Consider the following 25589-nt stretch of genomic DNA (forward strand, 5'->3'; position numbering starts at 1 on the left):
CACAAACCATTGCCATGCCACCCTTTATACCAGGTCCTAATGATCTCATGGTAGCCCTGTCAGTGACTACAACATTTAAAGTGTTATTCATTTATAGTGTATTTTATTCTGCAGGAGAGGAGAACCAGCTGGGTTGGTTCTGTCTAGAAGATGAGGGAAACCCGATCAAAAAGGAAAAGCACCCCTTGCTTGTTAAGCACCTCCCAGTTATAATGTCAAAACAACAGGAATTTAAGGTGAATCATACAGTTATTATAGTTATTGCTTTTTTTATGTTTCAAGGTCACATTTAACACAGCCTGCATCCTGTCTTCATGACCTTCTTCATCTTTGAATTTTTCCTGTCAATCACTCTATCTTGATTTGGCATTCGGAGGATGCAGGCTGTAGACACCCATCTGGTCTTGTCAGTAAATGTGTAACGTACAAGCAGTAATGTCACACATATTCAGATGCCAGTACACATATTTTTAATACCAGGCAACAACGTGTGACCTTATTTATAGAACTATCTTACCTTCCACATGATTGATGCCTCTGCAGGTTAATGATATCTCTTGTATATGATTTAAGTATATTTAAAGCCCCAGGTATGGACGTAATGTTCTGTGACCCAATTAGCATTTCCATGATGTATTTTCAGATTGAATGTGCTGTCTATAATCCTGAACCTTACCTAAGTAGTGAAAATGATCCAGATACACTTTCCATGCATCATGGTTTTCTATGGGTAAGTGAAACCTCTTAAACGTCCTGATTTATTATGCTACAGCTAAATACAGTTATTCATGTAATATGTATTAAAAGCTATCATTTTGAATTATACAATTAAACCACGTAGTATACACAATAAAGTAATTACCTAATTAGTGGAGCAGCAGACGTTTGCACAGGTCGGGGGATGAGTTCTGGGTGTTCCTTGCCAAGTATGGAGTAAGTGCCTAGGTGTACCTGTCTTCATGGACTGTTTTAGCATCTTATCAAACTTAGGGCCTGATTCATGTTTGTAAGTTAAGTAAAAAAAAGCAAGTAACTTTGTGTCTGGAACAAACCATGTTGCCATGCAAGGAGAGGAAATACATTTATATTGTTTCTATGCAGAGTAAATACTTGCTGCTTTTGCATGTAGCCCACAAATGTTAGACAGCTTTACTTTTACAGTGCAATTTAGATTTGACTTTGAACTCACCCCATCGAAATCTAAAGCTGAGTACACATTAGACGATATAGTGGATGATGGTGCCCGATTCTGACATATCGTTCTCTAGTGTGAACCCACTATATTGTCAATGATGCACGCTCTGACGTTGATACAAGCGATCAGACAAACAGTGGTAGTTGCTTGGTCATTCCTGGAGATAATTATGTATCAGGCGCTGGAAAGGGAGAGGGGTCACAGACAAACAACAGACAGGGAAGGGGGGTGCAAATCCCCACCCCTAAATTTCCCTTCAGCACACTAAAAATTACCTGTAACCATACATGAACCTATCTGGTAATATAAATTCAGAGAATTAGTCGCACATGTTTGCAAACACATGTTTAGCTGCTGAGCCACTTCACGGCTTCTCCGATATCAGCAGTCCGAACACTATATAATAGCAGTGCCCACATAGGGCCATGTAATTTGTCACAGTAGGCCTCATGATAAAGGCTTTTACTAAAACACATCCAGACAGAGAGCTAACTTACCCGGAAGCCACCCCCAGGATCCCATTGGCATCTTCCATTGGCACTACAAGGAACAGCATGCCTTCCAAATACTGCTCTCATTCAATGCCTCTCGCACACAAGCAGACAAATAATGGTAGTTGCTCGGTCATTCCTGGAGATGATTATGTATCAGGTGCTGGAAAGGGGGAGGGGTCACAGACAAACAACAGACAGAGAGGGGGGGGTGGTGCAAATCCCCTCCCCTAAATTTCCCTTTAGCACACTAAAAATTACCTGTAACCATACCTGAACCTATCTGGCAATAGAAATTCAGAGAATTAGTCACACATGTTTGCAAACACGTTTAGCTGTGAGCTACTTCACGGCTTCTCCAATATCAGCAGTCCTAACACTACATAATAGCAGTGCCCACATAGGGCCATGTAATTTGTCACAGTAGGCCTCATGATAAAGGCTTTTACTAAAACACATCCAGACAGAGAGCTAACTTACCCGGAAGCCACCCCCAGGATCCCATTGGCATCTTCCATTGGCACTACAAGGAACAGCATGCCTTCCAAATACTGCTCTCATTCAATGCCTCTCGCACACAAGCAGACAAATAATGGTAGTTGCTCGGTCATTCCTGGAGATGATTATGTATCAGGTGCTGGAAAGGGGGAGGGGTCACAGACAAACAACAGACAGAGAGGGGGGGGTGGTGCAAATCCCCTCCCCTAAATTTCCCTTTAGCACACTAAAAATTACCTGTAACCATACCTGAACCTATCTGGCAATAGAAATTCAGAGAATTAGTCACACATGTTTGCAAACACGTTTAGCTGTGAGCTACTTCACGGCTTCTCCAATATCAGCAGTCCTAACACTACATAATAGCAGTGCCCACATAGGGCCATGTAATTTGTCACAGTAGGCCTCATGATAAAGGCTATTACTAAAACTCATCCAGACAGAGAGCTAACTTACCCGGGAGCCACCCCCAGGATCTCCCATTGGCACTACAAGGAACAGCATGCCTTCCAAATACTGCTCCCATTCAGTGCCTCTCGCACACAAGCAGACAAACAATGGTAGTTGCTCGGTCGGTAGTTCCTTTTAGTAGTAGTCTTTATCATGAGGCCTACTGTGACAAATTACATGGCCCTATGTGGGCACTGCTATTATGTATTGTTAGGACTGCTGATATCGGAGAAGCCGTGAAGTGACTCAGCAGCTAAACATGTATTTGCAAACATGTGTAAACTAATTCTCTGAATTTTTATTACCAGATAGGTTCAGGTATGGTAACAGGTAATTTTTAGTGTGCTAAAGGGAAATTTAGGGGTGGGGATTTACACCCCCGCCCCCTCTCTGTCAGTTGGATGATGCAAGCGATGCCATGCTGCCGAACGCATCATAGCCAAGCTCCTCCCCACGTCGCATCTGCATCGCAGCCGACATTGACAAGTGTGTATGCACCTGCCAGGTCCCGTCGCTGCAGATATCACCGGGTACACACATCATCTAGTGTGTACTCAGCATAGCTTGGAGAGAGATAAACAGGTTGATGCACCAAATAGTAACCAACCAGCTTAGAGGTAGCATTTCAAGTACTTTCTTTAAAATGATAGGTAGATGCTGTTTGGTTGCTTTTGGCAACTTCTCCAATCTATTCACTGCTTGATAAATCAATCCTAAAGTACCAACCAATAAGCTCCTAACTTATTTTCAACCACAGTCTGTAAAATGATAGGAGCTGATTGGTTGGTACTTTATCTCCAAGCTTTGCTAGTTCTCCCCAGAGTATTATAAACCGTTTTGTGAAGCAGTTTTTAATTACACTCCTAAGAGGAAGATGTATTAAGCTGTTGCAAGTAAAAAAGTGGAGAGAGATAAAGTACCAGGCAGTCAGCTCCTGCCATGTTACAGGCTGCATTTGAAAAATGGCACTTAGGAGCTGATTGGTACTTTATCTCTCTCCAAGGCTTAGTACATCTGCCCCTAAGATCCTATATCCATTTCTGGTGTTTGTTAAGTAAAAGAACATCGTTGTGTAGTAACACTATTTTGAAACACAATGGGTCCCGGTTTGATGATGCATAAAGAAGAATCAGATTATTATTATCCTGTGAAAACCATACAGTTGCTCTTTGTTGTCTGTTTTGTTTAGATTGGCAGTTGCACTAATCAGATGGGTCAGATTGCTGTTGTCTCACTTCACAACCGTAGCCCGAAGGTGATAGAGTGTTTCAATGTGGAATCACGCATACTCTGCATGGTCTATGTCCCAGAGGAACAAAAACACAAGCAATTAAACGATGTCCCAGATTCTGACTGTGGCTCTTCTCAAGCACCAGATGTGCCCACAATTTGTCTGGGCATGGAAGAAGGAAGGTAAACCTTTTATTTGTTTTGATTTGTCTGGTTTAGATAGACTTTTTTAAATATTAACGTGGGAACTGTATTCAGTCGTATCTGAGTTTCAAAGTTACTGACAGAGATGCAGCAAGGTGAAAAATGTGTGCAAACCTCTAAAAATGCAGCTTCCGGAGGTTTGGCCGTGTACCGCATATGCACCAAGCCCCAGAATGCGATAGATTCTGGGGCTTGGATGCGGTGGCAAACCGGATCCCTCTCAGCACCCCCCGCGGCGCATGCGTAACTTGTAGAGGAGGTTCTATCATCGCAAAGGTCAGCTCTTTACCGCAAGATCTGTCCTTTGCTATTTTCTTCATGCATACAGCATTCATAAACGCCATTATGCATGCAGAGAGTGGCGGGCTGCATCGCATGCAAAATGTAATGCTTGTTGCATCCCGCCCATTAAGTAAAAACTTCTAGAAATACAGTGTTATGCTTAATCTGCAATATACATATAATGTAACAACTTCAAGTGGGTAGTTTATAACTTCTCTGGTTGCCTAGATACCACTATTTATTAATGTCTATGTGCATATTAATTCTTCCAGGCCAGATGTCTGGTTTATAAAAATATAGTATGTTCAGTGTCTACCAAACGTTCTCTAAATAAAAATAGTTGTATTTTCTTCTATATGCAACAATTTATGTTTTTTAAATGCTTTGATTTATATAGTGTGTCTCTGCATGCATGAGTCAGCCTACATTTCATTATTTCCCTCCTGAGTACACCGTAAAGCTGGGTACACACTGAGACGATGTGTACCGGAACAATATGGTGGGTGATGGGCTGATATATTGTTACCAAGGTACATATTAGGACAATCTAATGAAGGACGGAACGATCAAAGTTCTGTTCTTCATTAGCATACACCATGTCACTACTGTTTTCTCCCAGTTGGCCGCTCAGCAGTGGTCGCCAGTGACTGCAGTCATCAGTCATACACACTGAAGAATATGCCCGATATGTCATTCTGATTTGGCTGGAAACAATATAATGGGCAGCACAGATGGTGTAATGGTTAGCATTGCTGCCTGACAGTACTGAGGTCATGGGTTTGATTCCCACCATGGCCCTAATTGTGTGGAGTTTGTATATTCTCCCCGTACTTGTGTGGGTTTCCTCCGGGTACTCCGGTTTCCTCCCACAATCCCCCCAAAACATTGGTAGGTTAATTGGCTCCCAACAATATTAACCCTAGTGTGAATGTGTGTGTACATGTGGTAGGGAATAATGATTGTAAGCTCCACTGGGCAAGGGACTGATGTGAATGGGCAAGTACTCTCTGTACAGCGCTGCGGAATATGTGTGTGCTTTATAAGTGACTGGTAATAAATAAATCTATCGTCTCGGTGTGTACCCGGCTTAACACAACTCATATTCCCCAGCCAAAGTACAGATGTCAATGCATGCCACCAGTCCAGTGTGAATAGGACAGTGCCGTTTGTGTCTTCTAAAATGTGTGAGGCCCATTGAAAAGGGGTGAATTACTACACTAAACCATTATAACAGTTTATATATAATTAGTAGTCTAGAGTCTATGGCATATAGGTATTTTCAGTACTTCACAAAATAAATCAAGATATTACCTATTTGAGTGGTAATAATTTGGTAGATCCTTATATTGTCAGTCATGCACAGAATTTTGCCTGGAAACACAAAGGACCCTTTTATATAGCTGTCAATCTTATTGTAGATAATATACAATTTAGCATGTAATATATTTAGTGCCCTTTATAGCCCAAGATTAGTAGTGTCCCCCCGAATTGATTTAGATAAAACAATTTAAAGGTCAGTCCAAAAATCCTCTTATTTCTGTTTTGACAAAATATCCATTGATATGTAGCTTCTCTATACAATCGGTATTTACCAACACAGACACCGTTCTTATTAGCGCTGAGGAAGCAAGTAATACAGTAAGTGTATAATATCCTGTATGGAGGTTTCACAAGAGTTTCTTTCCGTATTTCCCTAGCATATGTGTGTACAAAAGTAGCCAAGGCTCAAAAAAGGTCCGTCTACAGCTCTTTTTCACTCCAGAAAAGTCCACCGTCATGAGTCTTGCTAGCATTTCCAACAGTTTGTATGCTGGTCTTGTGAATGGGAATCTCGCAATCTACACAAAGATGGGAGGTAAATGTCAAGGCGGTGAAATGCGTATATGAAATACTAATTTGCTGCTGTAGTTTAGCAAAGGTTATGGCTGTGATACCATTGTAGTCATAAGCTAGCAAAAGTAACCAGTCTAAATATACTGTTCTAGCTAGTTGCAATGGGAGTCGGTTATGGATCAGTATAGCTCTAAATGTATGTGGTTGGGTATGGGTCGTTGGGTCAACCCAACTTAGGTCGACACTCATTAGGTTGACCACTGAAGGTCGACATTGCCATTACGTCGACATGCATTAGGTGTCAACAGGTCAAAAGGTTGACATGAGTTTTTTTACTATTTTTGGTGTCGCTTTCTCTGTAAAGTGACGGGGAACCAAATTAGTGCACTGTGTCCCCTCGCATGGCGAGCGAGCTTTGGGCAAGGTCACCGTCCCAATCATAGCCCACGTGGGTTGTTAAGTATGAAAAAATCCAAAAATTGGAAAAAATTAGAAAAACTCATGTCGACCTGTTGACCTAGTATATGTCGACTTAACGGCCATGTTGATCTAATGGCAATGTCGAGCTAATGGCAAGGTCGTCCTTCAGTTGTCGACCTAATGAGTGTCGACCTAACGACCGTATCCCATGTGGTTTTATTGATTGTAAAGTCCATTATTTTGTCATGTTGATTATTTTGTAATTTAACTACCTTTATAAAATCTTATATTTTTCCTATTTTAACTCAATGATTTACAGTACAGTGAAAATGAAATCATAAAGGTTTTGGTTTTACTTATCATTGTGCTGTGTATTGCTTTCATCACATTGGTGGGAGAGATTGGGTAGGATTTGTACTTTATAGTAAGACTCATGTGACCAAAATATGTCCAATTCTATTTGCATTCCTCATTTAAATGTCTGTTAATGTAATATTTCCCCAGAGTGCTGATCAGCCTGTACATGTCTTAGTGCTGGGTGAGATAGCGGTGCCCACAGATGTCACCAATGGGCTCCACATGCTGAGGTTGTTTCTTTCAATATTAGCCTGGAAATCCAATTACTAGGGGATATACCAGAGGGCTCCTTTATCATGTTTATAACAGTACAATTTGTAACATTTTTACATTTCACTGTCTTGAAAGCATTATCTGGTTTAGGCTCCTACCATAGCAGCCTGTGAAATGGGTAAATTTGTTAGATTGATGTATAGAATATATTTATGCTGTAAAACACAATGGCCTAAAGTAATAGCCTGTAAATGTGAACAGAAATGAGATTATGTTGGTTTTCCTTTCAAACAAATTGGTGCTTTAAATGTAATGGCTGCATTACCGAAATGTCACCACTGTCCCGTGTCCCTGTATGCTGGGCGGCCGAGCAGAGCACCGGGAGGTGGAATTGCTCTGCAAGCCCCTGTCTCCATGTGCTGGGCAGCCAAGCATAGCGCTGGGAGCCTGCGCTTAGAGGCAAGCCTGTCTCTCTGTCTGGGCGGACCAGCCAATCAACCCTTCTGTCATTTACCAGAAATGCCAGATTGCCAGTCCAGCCCTGCCTCCACAACTTGCATGCTATTACATTTGGGCTTGTATATATTGGTTTTTACATGGTTTACTGGAAAGAATTCATGACTTATTTCTTGAAGCTTTAATCTACATATCATACCTTAAAAAACTCATGTGAAGAGTACAGCACATTCCATACAATGTACATGTTAGTGTATTCTATTATGATGGTTCATCTCACTATTTGCATTGCTAAAGTGTCATGTCATCACCTTCCTCCTCCAGATTGTGTTGTTGGAATTGTGCCAAGCAGGGCATTGATGTTGGCTGTCTGGCAGCCTTTTCTGCCACTCTGATCTATTTCCTATGATGAGCTTATCTGGCTAGAAGGAATACAAAACAGATTACTAGGAACTATTACACTTGCTATTAAAAGGCCAAGCTAAAATAATAATTGTTTTGGTACAAATCTCCACGGTGACGCAATTTCTATGAAAACAACATTGCACTTCTATCATAGGCCCTCATTCCGAGTTGTTCGCTCGGTAAAAATCTTCGCATCGCAGCAATTTTCCGCTTAATGCGCATGCGCAATGTTCGCACTGCGACTGCGCCAAGTAATTTTGCTATGCACTTAGTAATTTTACTCACGGCTTTTTCATCGTTCTGGCGATCGTAATGTGATTGACAGGAAATGGGTGTTACTGGGCGGAAACAGGCCGTTTTATGGGCGTGTGGGAAAAAACGCTACCGTTTCCGGAAAAAACGCAGGAGTGGCCGGAGAAACGGGGGAGTGTCTGGGCGAACGCTGGGTGTGTTTGTGACGTCAAACCAGGAACGACGAGCAGTGAAATGATCGCAGATGCCGAGTAAGTCTGGAGCTTCTCAGAAACTGCTACGAGGTGTGTAATCGCAATATTGCGAATACATCGTTCGCAATTTTAAGATGCTAAGATTCACTCCCAGTAGGCGGCGGCTTAGCATGAGCAAATCTGCTAAAATCCGCTTGCGAGCGAACAACTCGGAATGAGGGCCATAGTGTTAGGAGTGTCAGGTCTCTAATTGCTTATTTTAAAAAAGGCCGAAAAGATTAAGGGGCCCATACACCAGCATTCACAAAAAGATTCATAGATCTTGTGTTTTTGTGCCCGATTTAACAATTTTGCAACTAATATGTGTCCAGACATTACCGATATTTTACAGTGATTCACAGATCATTTTCATCAAAAGATCAGATTGCAAATCATGAAATTGCCAATTTTACTACTAAAATTCTTTTAACTGTCTGCAAATCAACTGTGTATGACTGTTGCCATACACTAGCAATCTGCAGCCCCAATTGGTCAATGGAATCCAAAAAGTTGGACAACCTGATTTTTGATCAGGTATATAAACAGACCAAAATTTCTTTTAAAAGTGAAGTTACATTAACTGCATTGTTCTCTTTATCACAGTTCTGCTTTTGGACCTAATTCAGAGATGGACACTATTGCCACAGCAGTTTAATCTTTGTCGGCAGCAGCTGTGCGAAGTTATGCAAGAGCCGTAGGAGGTGACTTAAGCAAAAAGACATCCACTGTAGGCCTCTGTGATCACTGTTTCTTCTGAAGACACAAAATTGGATAAACTGCATAACCATCAGACATCTGACTTACCAGCAGTTTATTCAGGAATTCCGGCAAAATCACGCTGCTGGGTACAATGAAGCTGTGTCCAAGCACACAGTTACTAGCCTTGGCATGCCTGGAAAATGGGGGTTGTCACTCCTTCCACCCCCTCACTCCCCCTCCCCTCCCCAATATTCTGGAATGCCGCCTATTGCCACCCTCATATGCCAATCGTGCTGCAGCTTTTGGGGCATTTCGGGCGACATCGCAGAAACAGATCTGCACATGTTCAGTGCAGCTCCTGTGCTTGCGCAGATCAAAAAATATTGAGATTTACAAAATATAAGTTTAACGTAAATCTCCAAATCAGCCTTTTTTTGTCTAGTGCTGAAACACTTTCTCTGTGCCAAGATGGTGTTACGCGTGTTTGCTACATTTGTTTCAGTTGTCGTGAACTCTGTGGTAGTCACTATGGCTGGTCGGTGCAGTGTTAGTTGACTCTCACATTATTTTGCTCTCTTGCCACTGTCCTTTACTAAGAAAAAGAAATTTATGGGGATAGAAAATAGCGCACTGGGTTAGTCCCAAAAGGGAAAGAATTATGCAGATAAATAAATAAGTCGGTATAAGAAGGATAATGCTGGATATCAAATTATTTGTTCTTCAACAGAAATAGTTTGAATAGTGAATATTTTTAAAGGACCGGCGGTGCTCCCAGGAGTTGTAATGAGTAATTGTAATGGTCAGAAGAGGAAAGACAACTCTATTTTGTTGGGGCACTCATGAATAATTTAAAACTTAACTTTTATTATGACTTCAAAATAACTTACACAGAAAACCAACATGTAACATTAAGTGATAAAACACACAGATGAAACCGTGTATTCTGAATCTCTCCTGTCCTTAAATAGTCAAAAATTATTAATATCTCTTCTGAAATGATCCTGTGAGAATCAAAAGGTCTATTAAGACAGTACGAAATCTATAACACTGGAAAAAAACACGTAATTTCCAGGATATATTCTTATGTGTCCATGAATTGCAACAGTCTATCAAGATGCAGCTGGCTAAATCATTGAGTGGAGTACTGATGATTAATTGTTACCAATTTAACATTATTTTAGGTCAAATAAAAACATTTGTTGCTAAACACACTGGCTCAATCTGCAGAATTAAACAAGGGATAATATGTCATGTCTATAATCTGATCATCACATCATATACTGTATAAACCTTTGCTGCAGAATATTACAGTCATGATGTATATATACATGTGTGAATTACATGGATAGTGTTAAATTGTCGCATAAGTAATAATATCAAGATAAAAAGGCAGAAGGAAGGGGGGCACTTATCATGTACCCGGTTTCTGCTTTTGCAAATCTGCTAATAAGCATAGAATTTGCAATGAGAGAACCGTATTTGGCACACTTATGAGCCCCAAAGATCTGTAATGCTTTTAACCTGTCTTGTGCCCGTGGGTTGGCACTAGTTAATGAGAGTACAGGGGAGAGGTCCCTACTAAGGTAAGTATATAAATTAAAATAATGGCCAACGGAAAATACGAGAATATCATGTCTATTGTGAATTAGTTTACTATAGTAATGGATTGGTGCTCTTTGCTTGTATTAGCAGTAGCGGTATGGAAAAGGATTTTTAAAGGGAGAGATTTGATTTCATGGGTGAATTGTGAATACAAGGTAACCCATTCTGATGGAAATGCTAGGAAGGAAGTTTCTCATGGAGGTAACATCCGAGGTTTCTACTGTCCGCAATCATATCAGAAGACATCGATTTGCTGATGAGAGAACCTAAAGAGTCTTCTCCAAGGAATCAGACATGCTTCTACTGTCGGTGTACTGGTGCCCCGGCAACCGATGAGAGGGCACAGAAACAGAGATGATAGAGTAGGATAATGTATTTGGTAAGTACCTTGTATAGGAGATTGTGATTATCTTGCAATATCCTATTCCTAATGGAATATCCTAATTGAATATGTGATATTCTGCAGCAAAGGTTTATACATGATGTGATATTCAGATTATAGACATGACGTATTGGGGGTCATTCCGAGATGACCGTAGCTGTGCTAAATTTAGCACAGCTACGATCATTCACACTGACATGCGGGGGGGCGCCCGGCACAGGGCTAGCCCACCCCACATGTCAGTGCCGCCCCCCCCCCCATCCCTCGCAGAGGTGCAAAGGCATCGCACAGCGGCGATGCCTTTGCACTTCAAGAGTAGGAGCTACTTATCGCTCCCCGGCCCTCAACAGCTGCGGATCATTTCAAAAGAGATATTAATAATTAAAATTGATCCTATCATTATAATTGAATTTTTGACTATTTAAGGACAGGAGAGATTCCACTATACACTGTTTCATCTGTGTGTTTTATCACTTAATGTTACATGCTGGTTATTCTGTGTAAGTTATTTTGAAGTCATAATAGAAGTTACATTTTAAATTATTCATGTGAGTGCCCCAACAAAATAGTTGTCTTTCCTCTTCTGACCTATACACTGTCATTTACTGTAATGTAGATTTTCCAACTTTTTTCTGTTGTCATCCAAGCCACAATAAGGGATTAGATAACTGAAGTTAGAAGGAGAAACTTAAGCTGTCTTTCTTTAAAATGTCATATTTCTTCAAGCGTCTATTCTCCAGAATGCAGACCGGTTTTGACATCCTGGAATAGACTTCTTATCATAGCTATTAAGATGAATATTATACCAAAATGGCTATATGTTCTTCAGACCCTCCTCATAGCTGTTCTTTTCTTTCTTTCTTAGTAATATTCAAAAAGCCCTTGTCCGCTTTATTTGGAATCACAGACCCCCACGAATTGCTGCCAAAACCCTGTGGAGGTCGGTCCCAGGAGGTGGTAGAGGTCTTCCTGACATCAAACTGTGCTATCTGGCCTCCCATTTCTCCCATATTATTGCTTCTTATGCTCCCCGTCCTCTACTTCTTGGATTGACATTGAATCAGCCTACGTTAATCTCCCATATTTGACCCCTCTATGGTGCCTATCCTCTGTACACCGACCCACTGCATCTAAACTGCTCCCCGCTATCAAATTCAATACCAAACTGGGATTGTTACTCTGTCAAGATGAATCTTATCTCCCTTGACCCTTATTTGGCAAAATCTCATGTTTCCTCCTGGATCTTCTACCACAAGGTTCCGTAATTGAATTCCTTCAAATTCGCCATTTTTTACTTTTTACACTTCCTACCCTCACTCTTAGTCCTCCAAGCCCTTACCACTTTTGAAAGTCTATGTAAACATTGCCACTTGTCTAAGGGCTTGCTTTGCCAGCTTTATGTCCTCTTTGTAGACTCCACCCTCCCCTCTTTAAGACCCAATAAAAATTGCTTGGGAGCAAGACCTTAGACCTACTCTCGATGGTGAGGCGCGGGATGACATGAGACTGGGCATAGCCAAAAGCTCTATTGCAATTAAAAGGAGACTGCATACAAAATGTATTATCGCTGGTATTATACTTCTGAGAGACTTCATAAAATGTTTCCGTCCTCTTCACCCAACTGTTAGCAGGGGAGTGGCTGCAGGGGTACTATGATCCATGTATGGTGGACCTGTCTTAATATTGTTCCCTTCTGAGATTTGGTTTATGGCCTTATGAATTCCCTCCTAGAGTCCCCAGTACCAAAGGAACACTGGATTTTGTTGTGCTATCTCCCACCCCTTGGCAGATTTAAAAAAAAAAGTCCATGCACATTTTAGTGAAATCCCTGATTGCTCTAAATTGGAAAAAGAGCTCTTCCTCATCTCTGCTGGACTCAAGACCCAGATTTGGCAAGTTGCGGCAATGGAGGAAATAACTTATTACTCTTCATTATCGCGGACTTGGTAGCTACCTAAGTTTGGGCTCCATGATTGCTTGCATAGACTCTCATCGCCTTCCTCTTGATTATTACCCTCATAAGTGGACCCACTGATGGCTCCTCTTCACTTCTTTGCTTCCAGCCCTTGCTGTTGTCGTCTCTTATTTTTGGATGCTTATAATATAATTACCCTTCTAATGCTGTTTCATGGCCCCCCTCATTTTCTCTTCTTGTCCTAACCTCCATACTTCCCTCTCCCTCCTTTTATCCACCTGACTTGTTTTCTTTTTTACTTGCTACTGTATATACAATATGGTCTGTATTGAGCTTTTGTTGTCTTTTTATTTTTGTGTTTGTTCCTATTATGGTTGACCATTCCAAAATTAAGAATTATAAATATTTCATGTTTATAATTTCATAATATTTCATATTTCTGTTAAATCATATTTTGCACATTTGGGATCTAGTACCTTCTGCTATAATGTGTTACTGCTGGAGGGATTAACAGTTATTGAACACTGTATAGTAGGTAATCTAGCTGGAAATATGCATCTGTTACCCTATACAATATGGGATGCGTTCGGTATCCCACCGGTCATGTGACCGAGCCCGTAAGCTCAACACTACTCAGAACATGGCAGCCAAGATCACGAAGATGAGTATTGGGGTTAAAGTTAGGGCCCAGGGGGGAGGGTTAGGATTAGGCACTAGGGGGGTGGTTAGCCATAACCACCAACCCCCTCCGAGGGTTACCCATAGCCGCCACTACCAAAGGGTTAGCCATAACCTCCACCACAGGAGGGTTAGGGTAGGGGACGGGGTAGGGGTAAAATACTTACCCTGGCTGGTTTCGGGATCGGCAGTGTTGGGATGTCGCTGTCGGTCATGTGGCCACCGGCATCCCAACTGCTGGGATAACATACCCAACCCATACAATACACTACAGAATGCAGCATTCCAGAGTGCAGAATGTATTGTGTGATTGGGTTACTGATTATGAGGTCTTCTGCAGTCTCATTCTGCTGTATATTCGATACAAACACACACCTGATACACATCACATCCCAGCTCATATGTGTGGATGAAACCCAAATTAAATGGAAGAGACCCATTCTTATTTGAGGAGCTCAACGTTTCCCCAAACTAATTACATATCAAATTGGACTGAGATTAAAAAACTGTCCAATGTATTGTAGATGTGTGCAGTCAAAATACATTTATTTCAATATAAACCACAAACTGCTAGATCTGAACATCATCATGAACCAATATGGTTAAATATATATATTTCAAATAATTACTTTGTGTTTCAGTATATAAATATCTGTAAACACATACATTATTTTCTGCCCAGAATCAGTCGCTGTAAAAGTATATGTTCTGTTAACAAGGGTACCAGAACAAACAGGTGGGTCACCTTACATCTGACTATCTATTACCACAGACAAATAGAAAGTCAATAGGAAATGTCATTACTTTCTTTATATACTATTTGTTCGTTTGTTGAATGTGTCCCCTCATCCAGAACATTAACTTTACATGTGTCTTCTCATCCAGAACATTAGAGAGAATCTTGAATTTCTTGGCTGTGAATACTTTGGCTGCTTTTAATATACAGAATAATAGTTTACAGAGATGCATACTGTTTATTGCATAGACACATGGCACCAAGTGCTAACCGCACTGATGTCTGGGGCCACATTGTCTATTCCAGTAGTATAATGACAATGTAATGTGCAGTAACAAGCCATCTAATTCTGATAGTCTAAATCTGTCCCTGCTACTATGAGAACAACATTATAAATATCCCGTCTACACGGTCCACACATAACTTTACACATGTTCTTTTTACATTCACACATTCCACTGACCCCAGGGTAACATTGCGGTGTGACTGGATCATACACCCTACCAAGAAGCTCTGAAATCTGGCTGATCCGATATGTAATATGTGGTATATAGATCTACACTAAAAAGGTCTGCAGTCAATAGGTCTACCACTAATGGTAGACATGCATTAGGTCGTCAGGGTCAAAAGGTTGACATGACAATGGTAGACATAAGTTTTTTTTATTTTTTATTTCATTTTTTTCAACTTTCTCATACTTGACCATCCATGTGGACTACGATTGGGAATAGTAACCTGCGCTTGGCACCTCGCCCGAAGTCATACAAGGGGACGTGGTACACTAATGGGGCTTGTTGGTGGCAGAAAAGTGACAAAGCCCCCAAAAAATAAATAAAAAAATGGTGTCTACCTGTTTTGTGTCGACTTTATGACCCTGACGACTTTTCCCCACTGTCTACCTATTCTATGTCGACCTTTTGACCCTATCAACCTAATGCATGTCTACCATTAGTGGTAGACCTATTGAATGTAGACCTTTTCAGTGAAGCTCTATTAATCCACAGCCGCAATATGTGGCACTCATCCTTGTGTTATCAGTGCCTAGTTTCCTATAGTCCTTTGTCTGACTGTTATTAGCCAGTCTTGTTTAATTACCATTCTGTTACTGTTTTGTTCACAATTGTGGCAATATGCTGATGCTAAATTATTAAAAGTTAATAATATAAATTCAGATTCAATAAATTCAGAGAACACATGGTAGATTTAACAGTTGCTTATTAATGCATGCTAATGAGGAAATTTAATGATGTTTGTAATTGTACAGCACTACAGCCATGTGACATTTAAGATTAGCAACCATTACTTTGCATAAGACTACGGGCCTGATTCAGCATGAATCGCAAAAGCAAAATCTTTCATTAATGGGCAAAACCATGTGCAGTGCAGGTGGGGCAAATGTAACATGTGCAGAGAAAGTTAGATTTGGGTGAGTTATTTTGTTTCTGTGCAGGGTAAATACTGGCTGCTTTAGTTTTACACTGCAATTTAGATTTCAGTTTGAACACACCCCACCCAAATCTAACTCTCTCTGCATATGTTATATCTACCCCCCTGCAGAGCACATGATTTTGCCTATTAGAGAAAGATTTTGCTTTTGCGATCCATGCTGAATCAGGACCTAGGTCCTTGAAGAATTGGTTCATATAAGTTTTTTTTTTTTTTAATAGGTCAATACACTGTAACATGAGAGCTAGGGATAGACATAAGGATATCCTTACAAAGAACTTAGGATCAGATAGGGTGGACATTACCAAAAGGTTAAAACAGGGGCAAAGGGACTTTTATCTGCTGTCAAATTCTCTTTCTTTGCAATGATTGAAGGACCTACTATTTACCTTGGCTTCCATAAATATAATTTAACTATTAATTTGAATTTCTAATAATACCATTGATCTTTTGTTATTTCTAAGTCAAGAGAAATGTATAAAGGTGCTCTTTACCATATACTGCAGTCATTGAAAAGTCCACAATGCTTTAAGGTGCAAATATTGATGCAATGGGGGAAGCAGTAAATGGATATTAGTCTGCACCTAGATGTAGGATATTTTGGTGTATAATACTGGATTTCATTATGTTTTTTTTGCATGTTTAGATGGCTCCTGGCACGTAGATTCACCAACACTGATAAAATTAGGGGTTTTACCTGTTAGGAGTTTGTTAGTGATGGAAGGAACTATTTGGGCTGCTTCTGGAGGACAAATATTCATAATTGGAAAAGAAACATACAACATAGAGGTAAATATCATTATGTTAACTTAAACTTTGCAACACGGATGTATACAGTGCGTCCGGAAAGTATTTTTATTTTCTTATTTTTAATAAATTTGCAAAAATATCAAAACATTTTTGTCATTATGGGGTATTGTGTGTAGAATTTGGAGGGAAAAAATAAATGTATTCCATTTTGGAATAAGGCTGTAACATAACAAAATGTGAAAAAAGTGAAGCGCTGTGAATACTTTCCAGATGCACTGTACATATATATTCTGCAACTTTGTCTATTTATTTGTAATATCTAATTAAGATATATCATGGTAAGTTCAAGTTAATATCTTGAAGAACAGAATGAGCATACATACAGTAACTAGTCGTCGCATCTCTGATCATGGGAAGTGTACTCGTGTAGACCTCATCTTGGGAGAACACTGTCTACAACTATACTAGAACATGAGGGCTTATCCTTCTCGACTTCCATGCTTGGAAATAAATGCTGGTCTCAGCGCATCTATCTGACTGCACTCTACCTACCGTTCAGGATACCGGCGTTCGGCATCCCGGCAGTCAGAATTCAGATGCTGGAATCCCAACACTGCTCAGAATGCTGACGCCGGCATCCTGACATGGATTAAAATGCTGGCTCTGGGATCCTTATGAAGACATAACTGATTCAGAGATGTACGCAGTGCTGATACTTACGGAGTTGAGAAATTATCGTCTGACTGCTCATGTATGATGGTCGCACTGCGTACGCGCCAAGATACCGAAGTGATGCCTGTACATAGAAAACATGGCACCAGTGTCTCTGTAGTCATTCTGCCTGTTTGTGTGAAGTTGACTGGATTTGTGCAGGGGCCAGTGGGCCTCTCCAGGTGGCTACAGCATTAGCATATTTTCGCATATCTGCTGCCTACAGGATCACAGCGGCAAATGCATCAGCAGACCTCTCTGAATCAGACCCTAAGATCTGTATGACTCTAAATCACTGATAATTTGCTCTAGTTGCACAGGCATGCCCCAAAGCACACACAGTTTGCTACAGATATCTGTATGCAGGCAGTACTGTGTCGCATTCTGAAATAGGCCCAGATTACTTTTTACATAAAATCTTGTGGTTCTCCATGATCTGCAGAAGGCAGTGATTTAAATATGAAAATACTGGCTGGATAACAAATATATGTGTCCACTGCAGAAGTGACTTGCTGCTGTCTTACTATGCAGTGCTTGACTAACCACCTTACTGAGAATCCTCTGCTGAAAAGCATCTCACAGTAGCTTAAAAATAAGAAGCTCTCCAAGTACGAGTCTGTAAACCTGCCAAGATCTTGTGAGATTAGCAGTGCTTTGCTCTGTACCAGCAGTGCCAATCATTAGCGTACTCTAGCTAATAGCTTGAGTCAGCTCAACTTTGCATGAAAAACGGCTTAGATACTAAAAGATGAGGCAAGGCCAATGTAAAATGGCAAATATGGTTAAACCTATAAAATGAAAGTTTTATGTATATATTATTTATTTAGTTACAACATAAATTATATTTTCTCTTTTAAGAGCTGTTAGGATTATATTAGTAGAAAGTGTTGAACACTAATTACCGTTGCACCTACATCAGACTGTGGTCTGCAATAAAGAGACTCTATGCTTCATTGACATATATACAAAGTTACACTGGAGGAACATGCTGTTTTGGTGACCCAGGGTGATATTGTACTTTCCCCTACCCTTGTTCCATCTCTAAAGCACCATCTGCTGCTATAAACTGGCAAATCTATTGACTGTTCTTCCAAAACCATAACCATAGGCAGGGAAACAGCCAAGTAGTATATATGTTTATTAATGGAAGACGCATGATCCTCCCCAGGCACTGAGAAGCAATGTAAGGCTCCTACCAAAGTGATGCAATAAGATTGTGATGTCAAGTAGACCTCATATTTCCATCTTAGTATAATATCCTAATCCAGTAATTACTGTATTAGTAGAAAAGCATAATAACAATCAGATTTGTCTTAAGGTGCATGCACATTAGACAACTTAAGTGTCTCCAGATCACTAAAATGTGCCTTATGGAATGCACGCTCTGTTTGTAACAAAGTAACATCCATCCATGACCTCTTCATATCTAACAACTTCAATCTGTTGGCTATAACAGATTGGCTCACACAATGGCTCACACAATCAGACACGGCCTTCCCTGAAGCACTGTCACATGGTGGTCTCCACTTCACACACACATCCAGGGCTGGTAACTATAAAGGAGGTGGGGTTGGACTATTACTTTCCCAATCTTTCACATACAGTACACTGTTCTACCAAAGGTTCCATCACTCACATTTACATAATTTGAAGTACATTTCATCAGGGTTTACTCTCCTTTCTCTCTGCATGTTGCAGATATCTATCGCCCACCTGGCCATCCCAAACAATTTCTGAAAGATTTTTCTGCCTGGCTCCCTCACTTCCTATCCTCTGACATCTCCACCATCATCATGGGTGATTTCAGTATTGCAATTGATTGTCCAAAATCTGCTGCTCATGCCTCCAAACTACTCTCTCTAACCTCCTCTCTCTGCCTCTCCCAATGGACTGACTCCTCTACTCATCAGGAGGGCCACTGCCTTGATGTAGTATTCACCAGACTATGCTCCATTTCTGAACTCACTAACACTCCTTTCCCCCTTTCAGATCACTGCCTTATCACCTGCATGCTCTCCTCCATTAATTCAAACTCTGTGTTGCTGAAGTCCTCCAATTCTCCTCAAACCCGCAGAAATATTAACACAGTTAATCGGCAAGAACTTTCCACCTCACTCCAACAACTGCTTTCTGCATTCACCTCTCCAGAGATGGCTGTATCATACCTGAACCAGACTCTACAACTAGCCCTTGATGAAGTGGCTCCAGCTACCCAACACACTCCATGTAGGCCTAGATGTCAACCATGGCAATCTAAATTAAAAAGACATCTACAAAAACTCACACGTAAACTTGATCGACAGTGGTGTAAATCTTGTATTTCAAGCTACTTCCTCACATATAAGACTGTCTACCACTCTTACAGAAATGCCCTGTACACTGCCAAACAAACATATTTCCAAACTCTCATCTCTGCTAAAGCCTCTAACCCCAAATTTAAATCACTTCTGAATCCTCCCGTATCTACCCCACCAGCCACTATCAAGGCACAAGATCTTGCTTCCTACTTCAAGGAGAAGATTGATAAGATCCAAGATGAAATGGTATGCTGTTCATCAGCCAGTGACCTGCTCAGTTCTTTACCTGAACCCTCTGGCACTCTTTCTTCATTTGATCCCACAAATGAAGATGAAGTATCATCACTCTTCTCTTCCTGCTTCTCTACTACCTCTCCTCTTGATCCTTTACTCTCATAAATAAGTAAAGCTCTGTCTCTGGTGCTCATCTCTACCTTAACTAACATCTGTAATCTCTCTCTCTACTGGTATTTTTCCTTCACTGTTCAAGCATGCAGTGATTACTCCCATTTTGAAAAAACTAAATTCTGACCCTAACTCTCTCTCAAACTACTGCCCTTTCAGCTCCCTTGTCTCTCTGAGCTACATGAGAAACTTGCCTACACTCGCCTCACACACTTTCTTAACTCACACAGCTTATTGGACCCACTACAGTCAGGCTTCCATTCCCAATACTCCACAGAGACAGCTCTGACTAAAGTAGTTAATGATTTGGTCACTACGAAGTCTAAAGGCCATTACTCCCTTCTTATTCTTCTAGATCTATCTGCTGCCTTTGACACTGTTGACCACTCTCTTCTCATACAGACACTACAATACCAAGGTCTTAAAGACACAGCCCTTTTTTGGTTCCTAACCTACTATCTAATCACTCCTTCAGTGTTCGCTTCTCTGAATCTGCCTCCTCTTTGCTACCTCTTTCAGTTGGAGTACCGCAAGGCTCCGTCTTGTGTCCTCTGCTTTTCTCAATCTATACCTCATCTCTTGGTAAACTAATCAGCTCTTTTGGTTTTCAGTATCATCTGTACGCAGATGATACTCAAATCTACCTATCTTCCCCTGATTTGTCTCTATCTGTAATGGGCCGTGTCACTGAATGCCTTTCTGCCATTTCATCTTGGATGACAGCTCACCACCTCAAACGTAATATTTAAAAAACAGAGTTAATTATACTTCCAAGGGCCAATAGTAGGTACCAACCTGATATCTCTATCACTGTTAAAAACTCGACAATCAACCCAACCCCACAAGCTCGCTGCCTAGGTGTCATCCTTGACTCTGATTTGTCCTTTGTTCCCCACATTCAATCTGTCTCAAAATCATGTTACATGCATCTAAAAAAACATATCCAAAATACGACCATACCTTTATACAAGACACTGCTAAAACTGTAATCCATGCTCTCATTATCTCCCGCATTGATTATTGCAATAGTCTCCTAACTGGTCTTCCCAAAACGAGACTCTCACCACTACAATCCATTCTGAATGCAGCTGCGAGGCTAATCTTCCTCGCTAGTCGTTCACCGTCTGCAGATCCACTCTGTCAGTCCCTCCACAGGTTACCTGTATTCTACCATATTCAATATAAAATACTTTTACTCACACACAAGGCCATTAACCAAACTACACCAACGTACATCTCTTCGCTTATCCCAAAATATCTCCCAACCCGACCTCTTCACTCTTCACAAGATCTGCGTCTCCACACTCATTACTCGCTCCCACTCATGATTGCAGGACTTTCTTCGGGCTGCACCCACTCTGTGGAATGCCCTCCCAGGCACAATAAGACTCTCATCTAGTCTCCAAACCTTCAAGCGTTCCCTGAAAACTCACCTCTTCAGCAAGCGTATCAATTTCCAGAACTGCCCACATAACTTTCATAAACCTTCCTATCAAATTGCATCCACTCTGCACAGTCCACACATATCCTCACATGTCTTCTCATTCTTCACTTTCCCTTCCTCTCGACCCCGGTTCATCTTTGCTGTGTGACTGTGTCATACAGCCCACCAAGAACCTTTGCAATCTGGTGGACAACTATGCAATAGATAGCACCTATCCTTGTGTATCAATGCCTATTTCCCTATAGATTGTAAGCGTGTGAGCAGGGCCTTCCTACCTCTATGACTGTTTGTTATTACCCAGTTTGTTATATCATTGTTATTGCCAATTGTAAAGCGCAACGGAATTTGCTGCGCTATATAAGAAACTGTTAATAAATAAGTGGACGATATGCACAGTAAAGATAATTATCGTGCATATTGACAAGTGTGTATGCACTATAACAATAACTGTGAATACGATCAACTGAACATGTAGTCCAATTTAGGCTATATCTTTCATGACTGCATGTTCAGGAATGGGAGGGGTGACATCACTGAACGATATTGTTCACTATGTCGTCCATTGTGTATGTGCTATATCGTTCTTTCTCCTGCTGGGGACATTTCAAGGGAAATCGTTTTTATTGTTTCAGATTCGTCTAGATCAGGGCTGGCCAAACCAGTCCTCGAGATCTACCAACAGTTCACATTTTCCAGACCACCTAGCTGGTGCACAGGTGTAGTCATTACTAATTAAGATGTGCTGCATTCATTCCTAACTGACAATTCTACAGATCTCCAGGAGGCCTGGAAAACATGAACTGTTGGTAGATCTCGAGGACTGGTTTGGCCAGCCCTGGTCTAGTGTGTACCCACCTTAATTATGCCCACACAAAAATGTCTGTTATTTGTTTTACAGAGTTCAGGCAGGTGCAGTCCTGAACTTGGCAGAATGAAGAACACCTGCTGTTATTAGGTTCCCTGCTTCTTGTATTCGGTCTGATCAGATCATGCTTGCTAATGCTATATAAATATGTAGCTCTTCTGTCTGTGGTGTACCACATCAGAAGGATTCTCTTTATGTCAGTACAGATATTAGGTGTTAGTGGAATGCTTCACATTTTTCTCAAGGCAGAAAAGCAATTGATATCATAGAATCGTGTACACAAATAACTTCACACTGTATAGAGATTATCAGCCAGGTGTTGGGAAGGGCTGAACTCAAATTCATTAAACCAAAGGTGTGGAAAGATTGAAAATTAAATTTGAAAATGTATTTATGTGAATGATAAGGCTTTTTTTACATAGAGCACTGTGATTTGTTATTCTACAGTTTTGCTTTAAAACCAGATTAGCTACAGTGCATTCGGAAAGTATTCACAGTGCTTCACTTTTTTCCACATTTTGTTATGTGACAGCCTTATTCCAAAATGGAATAAATTTATTTTTTCCCTCAAGATTCTACACACAATACCCCATAATGACAATGTGAAAAAGTTTTTTTGAGATTTTTGCAAATGTATTCAAAATAAAGATAATAAAAACTAAGAAATCGTATGTACTGTACATAAGTATTCACTGCCTTTGCCATGAAGCTCAAAATTGAGCTCAGGTGCATCCTGTTTCCACTGATTATCCTTGAGATGTTCCTACAGCTTAATTGGAGTCCACCTGTGGTAAATTCAGTTGATTGGACATGATTTGGAAAGGCACACACCTGTCTATATAAGGTCCCACCCTTAACAGTGCATGTCTGAGCACAAACCAAGCATGAAGTCAAAGGAATTGTCTGTAGACCTCTGAGACAGGATTGTGTTGAGGCACAAATCTGGGGATGCTTACAGAAAAATATCTGCTGCTTTGAAGGTCCCAATTAGCACAGTGGCCTCCATCATCCATAAAAGGGAGAAGTTCGGAACCACCAGTACTCTTCCTAGAGCTGGCTGGCCGCCTAAACTGAGCGATCGGGGGAGAAGGGCCCTAGTCAGAGAGGTGACCAACAACCCGATGGTCACTCTTTCAGAGCTACAGCATTTCTCTGTGGAGAGAAGAGCACCTTCCAGAAGGCCAACCATATCTGCAGCAATTCACCAATCAGGCCTGTATGGTAGAGTGGCCAGACGGAAGCCATTCCTTAGTAAAAAAGTACATGGCAGCCCACCTGGATTTTGCCAAAATGCATCTGAAAAACTTTCAGACCATGAGAAACTAAATTCTCTGGTCTGATGAGACAGAGGTTGAACTTCGTGAATGCCAGGCGTCATGTATGGATGGAAACCAGCACCACTCATCACCAGGCCAATGCCATACCTACAGTGAAGCATGGTGGTGGCAGCATCATGCTGTGGGGATGTTTTTCAGCGGCAGGAACTGGGAGACTAGTCAGGATAGAGGAAAAGATGAATGCAGCAATGTACAGAGATATCCTGGATGAAAACCTGCTCCAGAGCGCTCTTGACCTCAGGCTGAGGCAACGGTTCATCTTTCAGCAGGACAACGACCCTAAGCACACAGCCAAGATAGCAAAGAAGTGGCTTCAGGACAACTCTGTGAATGTCCTTGAGTGGCCCAGCCAGAGCCCAGACTTGAATCCGATTGAACATTTCTGGAGATATCTGAAAATGGCTGCGCACCGACGCTTCCCATCCAACGGAGCTTGAGAGGTTCTGCAAAGAGGAATGGATGAAACTGCTCAAAGATAGGTGTGCCAAGCTTGTGGCGTCATATTCAAAAAGACTTGAGGCTGTAATTGCTGCCAGCGGTGCATCAACAAAGTATTGAGCAAAGGCCGAGAATACTAATGTACATGTAATTTCTTAATTTTTTATTTTTAATAAATTTGCCAAAATCTCAAAAAAAGTTTTTCACGTTGTCATTATGGGGTGTTGTGTGTAGAATTTTGAGGGAAAAAAATGAATTAATCCTATTTTGGAATAAGGCTGTAACATAACAAAATGTGGAAAAAGTGAAACGCTGTGAATACTTTCCAGATGCACTGTATACTATACTGTAAATGCTTCTTGTTCATTATTATATACTGAAAGTCATTGGGTTTTTTTTGCCTGGCATTCTCAGCACCAATTTGAAGCTCATCAAGAAGAGGGCATGGTGATTTCTCATATGGCAGTTGCTGGAGTTGGCATCTGGATTGCCTTTACGTCTGGCTCCACATTACGTCTGTTTCACACCGAGACCTTTGAGCATCTTCAAGATATTAACATAGCAACTCCAGTACACCACATGCTATCAGGTAAGTTCATTTAATTAGACTTTAAGGCCTTATATGTATGTTATTTTAATTTTAAACATATAACATATATTGTTAAAGCCCTTTAAATAATACATCCCAACTGTCCCAATTTTGTCTGAACAATCACATTTTGCGGACCTCAGATTGAGCAGAATTTAGGTAAAATCTGGGTGTTTCTAGTCAGAAAGGGGTGCGGCTTGTGTGGATCAAATGTGGTTTTCATTTTTTCTGTACTGGTGCTTGGCTGGTGATTAGTAATTACCAGGGGTTAAAGTGAGCCGGAACGGGGCGGAACTGCGTTCCGTCAGTTCCACTTGGAGATGTGTGCCGGTGCTGCAGGGAGATGCCGGGCGCCCGCTGTTACCAGCAGCGCCCAGCTCTCCCCGCACAGTGGAAGCCCAGTGGCAGGAGCTCACTACTGAGCTCCTGCTTCCGGCTCCCGGCTCTAGTGTGCGCTATGAGAGACATCATGACGTCTCTCTTGTAGTGCAGGGAGCCGGACGCCAGGAGATCACAGCGGTCGGACGCGGGAGCGGGGCTTGGTAAGTATGGTGTGTTTTTTTGTTTTTTTTAAGGCACGTCTACTGGGGGCAAGCTACAAGGGGTAAACTACTGGAGGCAAACTACAGGCGTGCATTACTACTGGGGACATTACTACTTGGGGCACACTACTGGGGGCATAACTACAGGGGCTAGGCTACTGGGGGCATTACTATTTGGGGGCTAAGCTACTGTGGTGGCTAAACTACAAGTGGCATTACTACAGGGGGGGCTAA

General features: G+C 41.2%; 1 protein-coding gene across 5 annotated transcripts in view; it reads left to right on the plus strand.

Moving 5' to 3' along the window:
* ARHGEF10 (Rho guanine nucleotide exchange factor 10) overlaps nucleotides 1-25589 on the plus strand; it is a 318961-nt gene that overhangs the window by 249531 nt on the left and 43841 nt on the right. For all 5 annotated transcript variants that reach the window (XM_063916670.1, XM_063916669.1, XM_063916673.1 and 2 more), the window contains 6 exons: nucleotides 115-236; nucleotides 644-730; nucleotides 3824-4047; nucleotides 6048-6205; nucleotides 16624-16766; nucleotides 24639-24813. In XM_063916670.1, the coding sequence (XP_063772740.1) occupies nucleotides 115-236; nucleotides 644-730; nucleotides 3824-4047; nucleotides 6048-6205; nucleotides 16624-16766; nucleotides 24639-24813 (909 nt within the window). The remainder of the gene's footprint in view (nucleotides 1-114; nucleotides 237-643; nucleotides 731-3823; nucleotides 4048-6047; nucleotides 6206-16623; nucleotides 16767-24638; nucleotides 24814-25589) is intronic.

This window comes from Pseudophryne corroboree, chromosome 4, assembly GCF_028390025.1.
Source record: "Pseudophryne corroboree isolate aPseCor3 chromosome 4, aPseCor3.hap2, whole genome shotgun sequence".
In the NCBI taxonomy this organism is placed as follows: domain Eukaryota; kingdom Metazoa; phylum Chordata; class Amphibia; order Anura; family Myobatrachidae; genus Pseudophryne; species Pseudophryne corroboree.